We start from the raw sequence: 13,359 nt of genomic DNA, 5'->3' as shown, positions 1-13,359 counted from the left end.
AACATATATATTGATGACACTGTAGGTATCACACTCTTCAAAAGCTGCCACGACACCTGGCATTGTGCTATTTTTTCATTTGTTTGAGAGTAACATAGAAGATCACTTTATAATCATTTACAATACACAATTATGCTTCATAAACTTTTTTGCTATGCTTAATAATATTTTTTTCTTTTTGAGACAGGGTCTCCCTGTAGCCTCAGCTGGCCTGGAACTCACTATTGTAGACCGGGCTGGCCTTGAACTCACAAAGATCTGCCCACCTCTGCCTCCCAAATGCTGGAACTAAAGGCTTGAGCCATTATGCCCAGCTATACTTCATAATTAAAAAAAAAAAAAAGTTTTGTTGGGCTGGAGAGATGGCTCAGCAGTTAAGATCACTGGCTGCTCTTACAGAAGACCCAGGTTCAATTCCCTCCAGGGGATCCAATAATGTCTTCCTCTGTCCTTGGTAGGCACTGCATGACACAGGTGCACTTACATACATGCAGGCATAACACTCATACACATAAAAATAAAGTGAAAAAGTTTTATCTGTTACATGCTAGCACCTTTAAGGGGTCAGATGAACATATGGAGACATAACCAGAAGCACCACTCAAGTTGGACAGATCTCAAAGCCTGATTGATAAGAAGTATGACACCTCATCTAGTGAAAAGCAATGCTCAAATCTCAAATAGGATGGGAGGGAGGTCTAGCTTACAAGTAAGTATAACACTTGTCTATCATGCTCAAGGCCTTGGGTTCGATCCTGAGAACCAGTAAAAAAAAAATTCCCGTACAACAACAAAAATGCACAAAACCTCCCTTCCCAAGATTTCTCTAAAAGAGCATTTCACGAAATGGGGAGGAGGGGCGGGGGGGAAATCAACCATATGGTTTCACAAAGTGTTGTTCCAAGATCTTCAAGTAAATTTATATTTCAACTCTGACGAAAGAGGAGAGAAAGCATCTTTAGCCTCATTTTAATTTTAGATTTTAGGAGAGAGATGAGATGTGTAAACTTAGAAATCCAGTCTAAAAACTGGCTGTTTTATAGAGTAGAAAAGTATGAAAAGGCATTACAAACATTCTCTGTGATCAGCAAAAGGGAGTAGAGTTTACTCCCTAGCAGTCTAAGATACCTCACTGTGAACTACTTCTGTAAGTGTACTGCAAAACCAAACACTATTGCCAATTAAGAGACATTATGAATGCAAGTGGCATGGTGGTGGTCACCTGTGGTCCCAGCACTCATCAGGCAAGGTAGGAAGAAGACTGCATGTTTGAATGTAGCCCAGACTACATAGCAAGGCTGTCTCCAGAAAGTTAAAAAAAAAAAAAAGGAAAAGAAAATAGAAAAGAAGCACTTGCTGCTATAAATGCCAAGGGTAAGGAAAGATTCAGAAAAATCTCAACATTCAAAAATCCAAATCCTAAGGATTCACATTGCTCAGTATGGCTGTCAAAATCACTTTCACTTCCCCTTAACTGCTGCCCCCTTTAATTTTTAAATTTTATGAGGTAACATAATAAGGGCTGGTAATGGTGGTATAATTCACATACATGCAGACAATACACTCATACACATAAAATAAAAATAGTAAATGAGATATTTTTTAAAAAAGAATTATTAGGGTCTGATCAGACAAGGTGGCACAAGCTTTTAATCCCAGCACTTGGGAGGCAGAGGCAGGCAGATCTCTGTGAGTTTGAGGCCAGCCTGGTCTACATAGCGAGTTCCAGGCCAGCTGGGGCTACAGGAAGACCCTGTCTCAAAAAGACCAAAAAGAAAAAAGAAAAAATGCATAAGCAGGTGTTGCTGTTGTAGAACAAGGTCCTCTGAGCAAAACAGCTGTCATCTTCATCTGATCATCTGTGCTTGCAAATGACCATCATAGAGGCTTGGTGACCTCTCAGAGAAGGAGTGGGGTCGGAAGAGTCATCAGACACTCACCTGAGATTCCAGCTGCTCCCTCCAGCCATCTGTATGCAATTCTGCTCTAACTACACTAGGCCTCAGGTGTCCAGATGTCTGGAGGTGCTAGACTATAGACTGGGGAAGGTAAACTAGGAGGAGCTCAACCTATGTGGCTATTGAGAAAACAATCATCTGTGCTGGGTAAAGACTTACCAGTACTGCAGCTTGGAGGTCACCCATGCTCTGTAAGTAAGCCCAATAAATTCATTGGTTCCCCAGGTTGAACTTTGGTGGAATCGTACTTTGGTTTGTCATTGGGACCTTATAAGGAGGGGGTATGTTGTTTACATCTCCCCAGGGAAGGAATTCCCAGAACACCAGGATGGCAAACACCAAAAAAGGTGGGTAAGTCTCATTCTACACCCCTACCAAACTGTGAAAAGGCAGCTGACTGAAAACCTGGCTTTGTCTTGCATTAAACAATGGAGCAGAGAAAAGAGGCTTTGTTTGTAGCAGTGAGGATGGATGTCTAATATAACAAGTCTGCTGAAAACACTGTAGCTTTTCCCCCCAACAACACTGCTATCTGAACATGAAGTAAAACACACAGATACTCTAAGAACAGCTTGATAGACTCTGTTCTCAGAGAAGCTTAATTTGAATAAACATAGTCCCAAATTTCAAGCTGGAGATTGTTCTCCAAAGGGCAGTGATAAGGGTTCCATGACTATCACTCTCTCCTATCACTGGAGATCCAAGGGGGTGGCTGTGGAGTAAAGAAGTCAGGCAGAAGTCTCACGTCTCCCTGTGGTTTCTTAGTCATCAAAAACACAGAGGTGACAAGTGGAAGAACGAAATGAAGTGAGAAAATACTAACTGCTAGGAACTCAAACTGATTCAATAGAGGAGGACTAGAAATATGACAGAGCATGGTGGTAGAGTGCTTGCCTAGAGAGCGTCAGTCACTTGGTTCAAACCCCAGCACTTAAAAAAATTACAAAAGGCTGACCCAGGGAGCTAGAGAGATAGCTCAGTAGTTAAGAGCACAGGCTGCTCTTGCAGAGGACCCAGGTTTAATTCCCAGCACCTACATAGCAGCTAAAACCCATCCAGAACTCCAGTTTCAGGGGAATCTGACACTCTCTTCTGACCACTGTCATTGCATGACATGGGTGCACTTACATGCATTCAGGCAATACACTCATACCCCTAAAATAAATAAATAAATAAATAAATAAATAAATAAATAAATAATAAATAATTTTTTTAAAGGCTGATGCAACAAAAGAACTTTACCTAAACTGCAACTTAAGAGAGGAACTCTGAAATGGGTGCAGCCAAGTAGATGAGCAAAGGCTCAGGAGACAACTCAAAGCCTGAAAAAGCTGGGCTATTTTTAGACACTAAAGGAAGAGGTGTTATTGGATTCAAGGAGAGATGACTCTTCTCTCCAGTGAGAATCACTCTAAAGGCTGAGAGCAGCTGTGGTCACCAAAAGGCAGATGATCAAACAAAACCAAGAGAACACCATTTTTCATGGCATGCCACCTGTTCTAAGGATTTCAAGACACTTCATTAAGCCTTAATTCAAAAATAAAAGAGTCATTCATGGTAGCACACACCTGTAATCCCAGCATTCAGGAGGCTGAGGCAGGAGGACTGCTGTGAGTTCAAGGTCAGCCTGGACTACATAGTGAATACCAGGCCAGCCAGAGATACATAGTAAGATTCTGTCTCAAACAAAACCAAACAGATCAGAGCCATTCAGTTAAGAGCATTTGCTGCTCTTGCAGAGGACCCAGGTTTGAATCCCAGCACCCACATGGCAGCTAACAACCATCCCTAACTCCTGTTCCAAGGTTTCCGATGCCCTCTTCTGACCTCCAAGGGCACTGCACAACATGAGAGCACGTACATACATGCAGGCAATAAAATCATATACATAAAATAAATAAAATATACTTTTTAAAAGAATCAGATCTGACATAAAATCTCAGATCACTTTTCCAATTTACTCTACTGTATAAATTCCCCTCCCTGTGAAAAAAGCTTGATAAAAATCTCATCTTTCATCTAATTGCTCTGTAGTGACAACATCTCCATCTCTATTACTGGCTCTCTCAGCTCAGATTTTAACCATATTTAACTGTATTTTAATGGGTCTCCCCTGGATAAAAAGTCCTTAATGAGCACTACCTTCTCTCCTTTTCATTGTCTTTTTAGTTCTAGTTTTGATTTCTCAGTAGGTCATAATTCCTCCTGATCATTTCTTATTCTTCTGGACTTCAAAGTTTATCCACAATGACATCTTTGTATCAAACATTTACTCCTTCTGTACCCTACACTATTCTAATATTGGGCTGTGAAGGAAATAAAGATTGGTTTCAAGACAGTGGGACTAGTCAGAGAAGTCCCCCTGCTTCTGGAAAATATGGAGATGGATCTAAAAATAAGTGTAGAATTTGCTGATCTAGAATAGCATGACACAAAAGTAGGAGAATCACAGTTTGAGGCCTGGCTGGACTCTTACATCACAGGACCTTATCTGGAAAAAAAATCAAAGCAGGAAGCTACCTGAGTTACCAGCTGTGTAAAGGCACTCCGACACTTTCCTTCCTTCTTTCTTTCCTTCCTTCCTTCCTTCCTTCCTTCCTTCCTTCCTTCCTTCCTTCCTTCCTTCCTTCCTTCCCTCCTTCCCTCCTTCTTTTCCTCCCTCCTTCCTTTCTTTTTTTTTTTTTGGCTTTTTGAGACAGGGTCTCCCTGTAGCCCCAGCTGGCCTGGAATTCACTATGTGGACCAAGCTGGCCTTGAACTCACAGAATCCACCAGCCTCTGCCTTCCAAGTGCTGGGATTAAAGGTGTGTGCCACCATGCACCACTGACACTTCTTTCCTTAATCCCAAGTGGCATGTCTTTTGCTCTTTAAATTTTATTTCAAAATTAGCTACCCATGGTCAGGCATGAGGTATATATCTATAATCCCAGCACTCAGGAGGCTGAAGAAGGAGGCTCTATCTCCAATTTGAGGCCTGCCTGGGTTATATAGTGAGACCAAATCTCAAAAAACAAAACAACTCTCCATGAATCACAAGTTTTCTGTTACCATGATTACTCACAGTGATCATACACTGTAGAAATTCACAGAGCCTAATAGACCAGGTTTTAAGTGGGTTAAGGCAGACTTTTAGAATAGCCTTAGGTAGCCTCACTATATATGGGAAGGTAGGGTACTAGGTACACAAAAACAGCTCATGCTCTGTTCAGAGCTGAATTTCTACTTGAATCAGGGATGCTTAGTGGTGATGTCAGAGATGAAGTCCTTTCACTGTTTTCCTAGAGAGATCCTCTTTTCTTGCATCAGGACTCACAGTTCAATCATTCCTTCCCCTGTGAAGACTTTCCTAATTCCCCTCCCTTAATTTCATTAACAACTTAATTTGAACTTCTAGAATAGCAATTAACCAAGCCATGTGGTAATTGCTTATTTACATGTCTGACAGCCACAAGCTCTTTAGTGACAAAGATGATTTATTCATCACCGATTCTCCACCCAATAGGCACTCAACAAATACTTGTTGAACACATTAATGTTGAATGACATGGTTAAGTTATAAAGAATGGCCAAGGTACCTTCTGGATTTCAAACCAAATCAGAGAAGTATTCACATTAAAGGCTAAACTCCCATCATATATCCCTACTGTGTATACCAATCCTGCCCAGAAAAAGAGCCCAAAGATGTGCGGAAACTAGTCTACTAGTGTTAGCATGGTAAATGATTACCCAAGAATCAGCAGTTGAAGTGGTGCATGCCAGAGGGCTATGCTGAAGAGATGAAGAGATAGAAGCAGGAGGATCAGGAGTTTGAGGGCAGCCCAGATTACACCTTTAGGACTAGCAAGATGGCTAATTAGGTAAAAGTGCTTGCAATGCCTGACTTCCACAACCTCACAGCACATGTACACCTACATGTACATAACATACACACACAATAATAACAATAAAAAACGAATGAACAAAGAGTTGTACCTAAGAGTTTCTAAGTTGGGGGCCCATTCTCCAGCCTATAGAAGATAGGAACAATTAAATTAAAAAGAGTCATTAAAAAGGGCACTATCTGGGCTAGAGAGGTGGCTCAGTGGCTAAGACCACCAGCTGCTCTTGCAGAAGACCCAGATTCAAATCCCAGCACCCACATGGCAGCTAACAACTGTCCGTAACTCCAGTTCCAGGGCATCCAACACCCTCTTCTGACCTTTGAGCATTGCACAGCATAGGTGCACTTACACACATGCAGACAATATGCTCATATACATAAGATAAAAATAATGAATAATTTTTTTTAAAAAGAGACACCATCTCCACCACCATAGAACCATGTGGCAGGTGTTAATTCAATAGAATCCCTGATAAAATATACCAGAAAGCTGTTCACCTTCTTACAAAATCCAATTAAGGCTCTGCTAAGGGAAAGGGATCTAAACTAAGTCCTCCCAGAACTCTGTGTGTTGCACATTAGATTCTAAATCATTCCTCACCAGGTTTACTCATCTCTGAGGAGTCACAGGCAAGGCAATAAAATGCTGCTGTCTCAAATGACTCTCCTCTTGGTAATCTTGTACCACAAAAAGTATTGTGTTTACAGGCTGCTAATAAGATACAAAACCTAAACTGATCCTGTGGGAACAAAGCTCAGGATTCCCTCAAGGGAATTAAATAAATTTATTCCACTTTTATATGCCCAAAGTTGTAGGACTTAACAAAGGTGAATAAAGCATAGGATCAAGCTGGACATGCCAGTAATCCCAGCACTCAGGACTCTTAGGCAGGAGTATATAGAGTTCAAAGCCAGCCAGGACTACATAACAAGACCCTGTCTCAAAACAAAACAAAACACAAGCATAAGGACCAGAATTCAAACAAGTGAAAGGATGCAACTCTTGGCATACAGTATATGAGATAAGCAATGTTCAAGAGCAAACCAGGAAAACTGATTTTCTAGCACACATGGTTCCATCATGTTATCATTCCTAAGAAACCAAGAAGCTTCAGTGACATAAATTTAGGTCTCTTAAAGAGATTTTTTTTTTTTTTTTGGTCTTTTTGAGTCAGGGTCTCCATGTAGCCCCAGCAGGCCTCCAACTCACTATGTAGACCTCAAACTCACATGGCCTCAAACTCACAAAGATCCACCTGCCACTACCTTCCAAGTGCTGGGATTAAAGGCGTGTACCACACCCAGCTAGAGATAATTTGTGTGTGTGTGTGTGTGTGTGTGTGTGTGTGTGTGTGTTTTGTGCCCACTACAGCACATGTGTGAAGGTCAGAGGACAACTATCAGGAGAGTTGGTTCTCTCCACCATATGGGTCCTGGGAGTTGAAGTCAGGATGTCAGGCTTGGAGGCAAGTGCCTTTACCTGCTGAACAATCTCAATTCTTTTTCTTTTCTTTTTCTTTCTCAATTCTTTTTCTTTTCTTTTTCTTTCTTTCTTTTTTTTTTTTTTTTTTTTTTTTTTTTTTTTTGCGACAGTCTCACTAGGTAACCCCACCTGGCTGGGAATGTAGACTAGGCTAGTGTTGAACTCACAGGGACCTACCTGCCTGTGCCTCCCCAGTGCCGGGATTAAAGGCGTGCATCATCAGGCCAGGAATAAACTTATTTTAATATCTCAGATATGGTGTTTTAATATATTTCTTTCTGCTAGTATAGTGTGGCATAACTCTAGCTGTTACAGTAACACCTACACTCATGTTAGAGACAGCTTGGTCCTTCAAAGAATATGTGTTTCCACTGTCCTTTTATAAGAAGGGAAACTGACTCATAACATGTCAACTGGTTCCTCAAGCACACAGTTTGTATTGAGGTCCTGGTTAAACCCAGGTTACCTTCCTTCTGGTCACCTCTTCTCATGGCTGAGTCTCAGCATGCCCACTCCTGCTGCTGTTCTTCCTTCAACTTAAAAGCGAAGACGTGGTTTTCTTGAGTCAGAGATAGCACTACTGCTCTTTAAGAACCAACAAGGGCATCTCATTCTCTTCTTTCCCAAGAATGAGAAAGGTGATACAGGGATATGGAGAAGGAGAGGGTTGAGTTGGGAAGAGGTGGCTCCCAACAGGACTCACCTTGGAGCTGAGGTTCTCTCTCCGGTTTCCTGCCTTACTTCTGCGTAATTTGATGGATGGGGACCGCAGCAAGTTCTTGATACGGCTGGTAATGGTTGATCCTTCCACAGCCATCATAATGAGGAGCCTCTAGGGACAGTCCCTGACCTAGCCTTGGGACTTGTCTCAACAGTGGCACTGCCTTCTCCCTCCACACGGTCTTCCGATATGCACTTTACCTGGCCTGAGACGGCGGAAGCAACCTTAGCTTCACAGTAGGGGTCTTCTGCCCGTCAGCAGCTCTTACTCTAGGCGCTGCCCGCTCCATCCCCCGCCTCATCCCTACCTTCTAACCCTGCTTGGTTTCTTGCAACATAGGGAGGACAGACCCGAGAACAGGGAGGAGGACCCTTAGAGTGAAGAACTGTCAGGCCCGCGCCTGCCAGGGGCGTTTAAATGGAGAACCGGATGGGCTCTGGTAGGGCTGGTAGCCAGTTTGGTCCCGGTGAAAGTTCCAGTGTTCTCATGGCAACTGCGGTGCCGAAAGGAGGTGGCGGCCGCAGGGTGCACCGCGCTGGCAGTCTCGGGGGCTCGGGCGGTGGGGCTCCCTACGGCCCGTTCGCCCCCGGAGCCTCCCTCCCCCACCCGCGGCCTCCGGCTGGCTTTCCGCGCTCCACCGCAGCCACCCGCCTCCGAAGCCCTTACTACTCGTCAGCGCCCCCGCTCGCTCGGGCCCAGCCTCACCCGCCCCAGCGCGCGCTAGCTGCCCGGCTCGCAGCGCCCTCAGGCATCGCGCTCAACGGTTTTAGCTCCACCGGGCAGCAGCAGGAGCAACAGCAGCACTAGCAGCTATGGTGGCACTAGCGGCTCAAAACGCGAACTAGCGCCAGGGCCGACTACGCTGGGAGGGCGGAGCCGAGGCAAAGGGGTGCGGTCTGTAGACAGAAGTCGATTCCGGAGTGGACGTACGAGGCCCACGGGGCGGAGCCAATGAAACAACCGAGGAAGCTGGGGGCTCGGGACTAGAGGACTGCGGATTCTGCACAATCTAACCGTGGGTACCACTCTTAAAGGAAGGTCAACAGAACAGCTTTAAACTTGAGAAAACCAGGCCTTTTACGGTAATTATCAGCTCCGGTCCCCCAGAGAACTGAACTTCCCAAAGCCCCAAGACGATAACCACGCCCCCGGGTGCTAAGGTGGACATTTCATAGGCCTGAGAGACCACAGCTGAAATTTACTAACTCATAAATACAACGTTGGGATGCAGCCAAAAAACCCTACTTCTATCTGTCCCAATTGCTGGGATTTGCTTTTGCAAGTTTCTGATCACTGCCAGACTAGCAGGATGATTCACGTAGAGTAACTCAGTTCAAGCGCTGTTTTAAACTGAGCAACCTAATGATGGAAGACAGAGAAGCTCCAACTGAGCCTCCGTAGGGAGGCTGCAAAGAAAGAAAACAATTGAATGTGCCTATATTTCATGGTTTCTTTAACCCCCAACGTATTGCTTCAGATCTTTTTAGTCTTTCCAAATTTTGCTTGTGAATACTTCCAGGTCTGACAGTTGTGGGATCCATAAGCTTGCTGGCACTAGACTCTGTGGTAGTTTTTCTATTTCATGTGGATAGGGAAATACATATTCAGACTTCATAGGTATTCAAGCCAGTTTATTTTTTAGAAGCCCTAGAATTTTCCGCCTATTTACTACTTCAAGAAATTACCTTCTGAAAAGGCTAGCCTAAGCCAAAAGGCTTGTGCCCAAGTACACTGATGTATCTCCCACCATCCCAGACCTTTGGAACCCCGGGGAAAGTGGCATGTATCAAGATGGAATGGATCCCTAAAATTATTGTCGGGTAGTAGTTGTATAGTCAGTGTTCAAACACGAAGGTGGTGCCTGTGTTTTATAGCTTGTATTAAAAATAAGATGTACAAAGATCACAGGCTGCATAGGAACTAGGGATGTTAACAACTGGCAACTACAACCGGAGGCCTAAGGCCTCCTTCCCTTCATCCATACATTATAGCTTTATTGAAATTAAAATGGAACTTCCAAAATTTAGTTCCTAAATCTGGAGGCAAGAGCCATCAGCTATAACCATATAAAAAGGTGATTCATTTAACTCATTGCTATTAAAACCTCCACAGAAGCGGGTGGAACACTAAAAAATGATGCCACCTGGTGTCTTTGTGTGTTACAGACACTAGCAACTGTTTCTCTGACATGTAAATTACTAGATTTTTTTCATTTCACACTTAAGGCCAAGTAAATAGGTTTATGTGTAACTTCTCATCCAACTACTTTGGTTTAGCTCCTCAGAGAAAATGTCCCCCCACCCTCAAATTACTCAAATTTGAATTTGGCCTGCATAGGCAAATCTAAACTTTTGCTTTCAATGTCTAAAGACGATTCTTGTCTAAATTGAAAAACTGAGAACAATGTAATGAAGGGACATAAGTCTGGAATTTGGATACTTCCAGGCTGAGGTTAAAAAAAAAAAAAAAAACACATTTAAAATTCTTCCCAATCAGAGCAACTAAGTCTAGGTACCATGCTGCCTTTGAGATGCTAGTAACAGGACTAGGCTGAGGGTGTTCTTGTGATTCATGGACTTTAAAAATAACAGGCCCAGGTCTAGTGTGAACAGAAGTGATACTCCCTTTATTCAAATACATGACACCTGCTCCCTAAAATGACCTTCATGTAAGTATTCTGCTTGTGAATATCCTAAGGTCTTTGAATCAGTCAGGGGTACACAGTGGGACCCTATCTCAGAAAAAAAAAAAAAAAAGAACCCCAACTAAATTTTCACCCTAGGCAAATAAAATGCAATTTATAAGACCCTGGAAAACTAATATGCTAGAATAAACATTTGCTCAAATATTTATTGAGCAAGTTTACACACGAGGTATTGTGAGAGAGCTGAGACCAATAAACGCAGTTACAACCAGGATGGACCTCAAACAGATCTCAAGTCAATGCTTCCAAGGCTGTTGTCCCACTGGAAAAATCCTATTCTGTGGGCAAGTTACAATATAAAATTTAGTAGTTTAGCTCTGTCTCAAAGTTGCCAACTCTTTGCTATGGCTTCGCCTCCTCACCCTCCACACACATAGCCAGTATTGTTGTTTAACATTATGTGCCTTTGTAAAGCAGTTTGTATTTAATATGCTTTTAAAAATATTTATCAACTTTTTAAATTTTATGTATATGCATGTACTGCCTGCATGTAGGTAAGTGCACCTGTGTCATGCAATGCCCGCAGAGGTCAGAAGAGGCTGTTGGATCCCCTGGGACTGGAGTTACAGATAGTTGTTAGCTGCCATGTGGGTGCTGGGATTCAAACCCGGGTCTTCTGCAAGAACCAGTGGGGTTTTTTTGGTCTTTTTGAGACAGGGTCTCTCTGTAGCCCCAGGTGCACCACCACGCCCAGCTAGAACAACCAGTGTTCTTAACCACTGAGCCATCTCTCCAGCCCTTATCAACTTAATTCTATTTCAAAGATTCACTTTTCTTTTTATCGTTTTGGTTTTTTGTTTTTCAGTTCCACTATGCACCCCTGGCTGTCCTGGAACTCTCTGTATGAACCAGGTTGGCCTTGAACTCAAAGACCCACATGCCTTTGCCTCTCAAGTGCTGGGATTAAAGCTGTGCACCACACCTGGCTCACATACGCACTTTAGCTCTTGTTTTCATCAACAGGTAATAATTCTAACTACCTATTTAAAAAAAAATTTTTGAGACAGGGTCTATGTAGTCCTGGCTAACCCAGAACTATGTACATCAAGCTTGCCTCAAACTCAGATATGCTTTCCCCGCCTGCCAAGTGCTAGGATTAAATGCATGCACCACCAAATCAGGGTTTTGTTGTTTGTTGAAACAAGTTCTCCACTATGTAGCCCAGACAGTTTTGGAACTCACTATGCAAAGCAGGATAATGAAATTTGTTTTTCTATTATATGTGGGGAGGGGGTGGAGGGTATGCACACATGCAACAGCACAAATGTGAAGGTCAGGGGACAACCTGATGTCAGTTCTCTCCTCCTACCATGTGGGTTCCAGGGATCAAACTCAGGTCATTAGTTAGAGCCTTTGCCTGAAGCATCTCACTAGCCCTAGCCTTTTCTATATACTAAGCCATTCATGTGTAAGGTTTTTTGTGTGATTGCAAGTGCATATGCACTTGTATGTGGTATGAAGACTAGAGGACAACCTTTAGTGTTATCCTCATGGATACCACCAATATCATTGAAACAGGGTATCTCACTGGCCTGGAGCTCACCAATTAGGCTAGACTGGCTGCCCAGAAGGCCCCAGGGATTCTCCTGTGTCTTTGCCTTCCCAGTGCTGGGATTACCACCACATCTGACATTTTTCATTTTTACATGGGTTCTGAGGATTGAACCCAGGGTCATCATGCTTACTTTACTGAGTCATCTCCCTAGTCCATGTTGATATAAATTTGAATCAGCAATAACAGAATCACAGGGCTGGAGAGATGGTTCCGTGGATAAGAGTACTCTGCTTTTCCAGAGGACCCAAGTTCCATCTCCAGCACTCATGTCAGACAGCTCACAACTATCCATAAACTCCAGCACTAGGAGACTCAATGCCCTCTTCAGGCCTCCATGGACACCTGTATGCACATACATACACAACAGATACATATAAAAAGAAAAAAGAAAAAAAAATTTTTTTGGTCTTTTTGAAACAGGGTCTCCCCTTAGTCCCAGCTGGCCTGGAACTCTATATGTAGACCAGGCTGGCCTTGAACCCACAGAGATCTACCTGCCTCTGCCTTCCAAGTGCTAGGATTAAAGGCATGCACCACCACACCAAGCATAACTAAATCTTAAAAACATAAAGCCAAATAGAAATATTGAGGCCTTTAAAGCACTTCAAAACCAACAATTTTATGGAATTTTATTCTGAATCCTTGGCTATCAAGCATTCTTCATAAAATGATGTAAATCTGAAAAATATCTGAAAATGCACTACCTATACTTATCCATGTTTTTATTTATTCAAATTCTAGGAGAGCAAGAGATAGCATTATTTTGTAGACTTGTCCTCTAAGTGTACTGACCTTACAATTCACCTCACACGATTCCATTATAAATAACTAGCATAGTCAGAAAAAAATGATACTTGGCCAAAAATGACATATAAAGACAGGCAGGGTGGCACATGCCTTTAATTCTAACCCTCAAGAGGTAGAGACAGGCAGATCTCTGTGAGTTTGAGGTCAGTCTTGGTCTTCATAGCAAATTCCAAGCTAGCCAGGATTACACAGTGAGAGCCTGTCTTAAAAAAATAAAAAGTACAGACTGTCTACTGTCTTGTGTTCAAAA

At 42.9% G+C, this 13,359-nt stretch overlaps 1 protein-coding gene across 3 annotated transcripts in view; it reads right to left on the bottom strand.

The window, feature by feature from the left end:
* Mapkbp1 (mitogen-activated protein kinase binding protein 1) overlaps positions 1 to 8,741 on the bottom strand; it is a 60,225-nt gene extending 51,484 nt beyond the window's left edge. For 2 of the 3 annotated variants that reach the window (XM_008846803.3, XM_008846805.3), the window contains exon 1: positions 8,026 to 8,741. In XM_008846803.3, the coding sequence (XP_008845025.1) occupies positions 8,026 to 8,142 (117 nt within the window). In that variant the 5' untranslated portion in view covers positions 8,143 to 8,741. The remainder of the gene's footprint in view (positions 1 to 8,025) is intronic. The other variant, XM_008846804.3, reaches the window with a different exon arrangement.
* Between the last annotated feature and the right edge of the window lie 4,618 nt (positions 8,742 to 13,359).

The sequence above is a fragment of the Nannospalax galili genome, unplaced genomic scaffold (assembly GCF_000622305.1).
Source record: "Nannospalax galili isolate Female #2095 unplaced genomic scaffold, S.galili_v1.0 scaffold342, whole genome shotgun sequence".
Lineage (NCBI taxonomy): Eukaryota > Metazoa > Chordata > Mammalia > Rodentia > Spalacidae > Nannospalax > Nannospalax galili.
The sequence above is the reverse complement of the archived record's forward strand: the minus strand, read 5'-3'. Positions and strand labels throughout refer to the sequence as shown.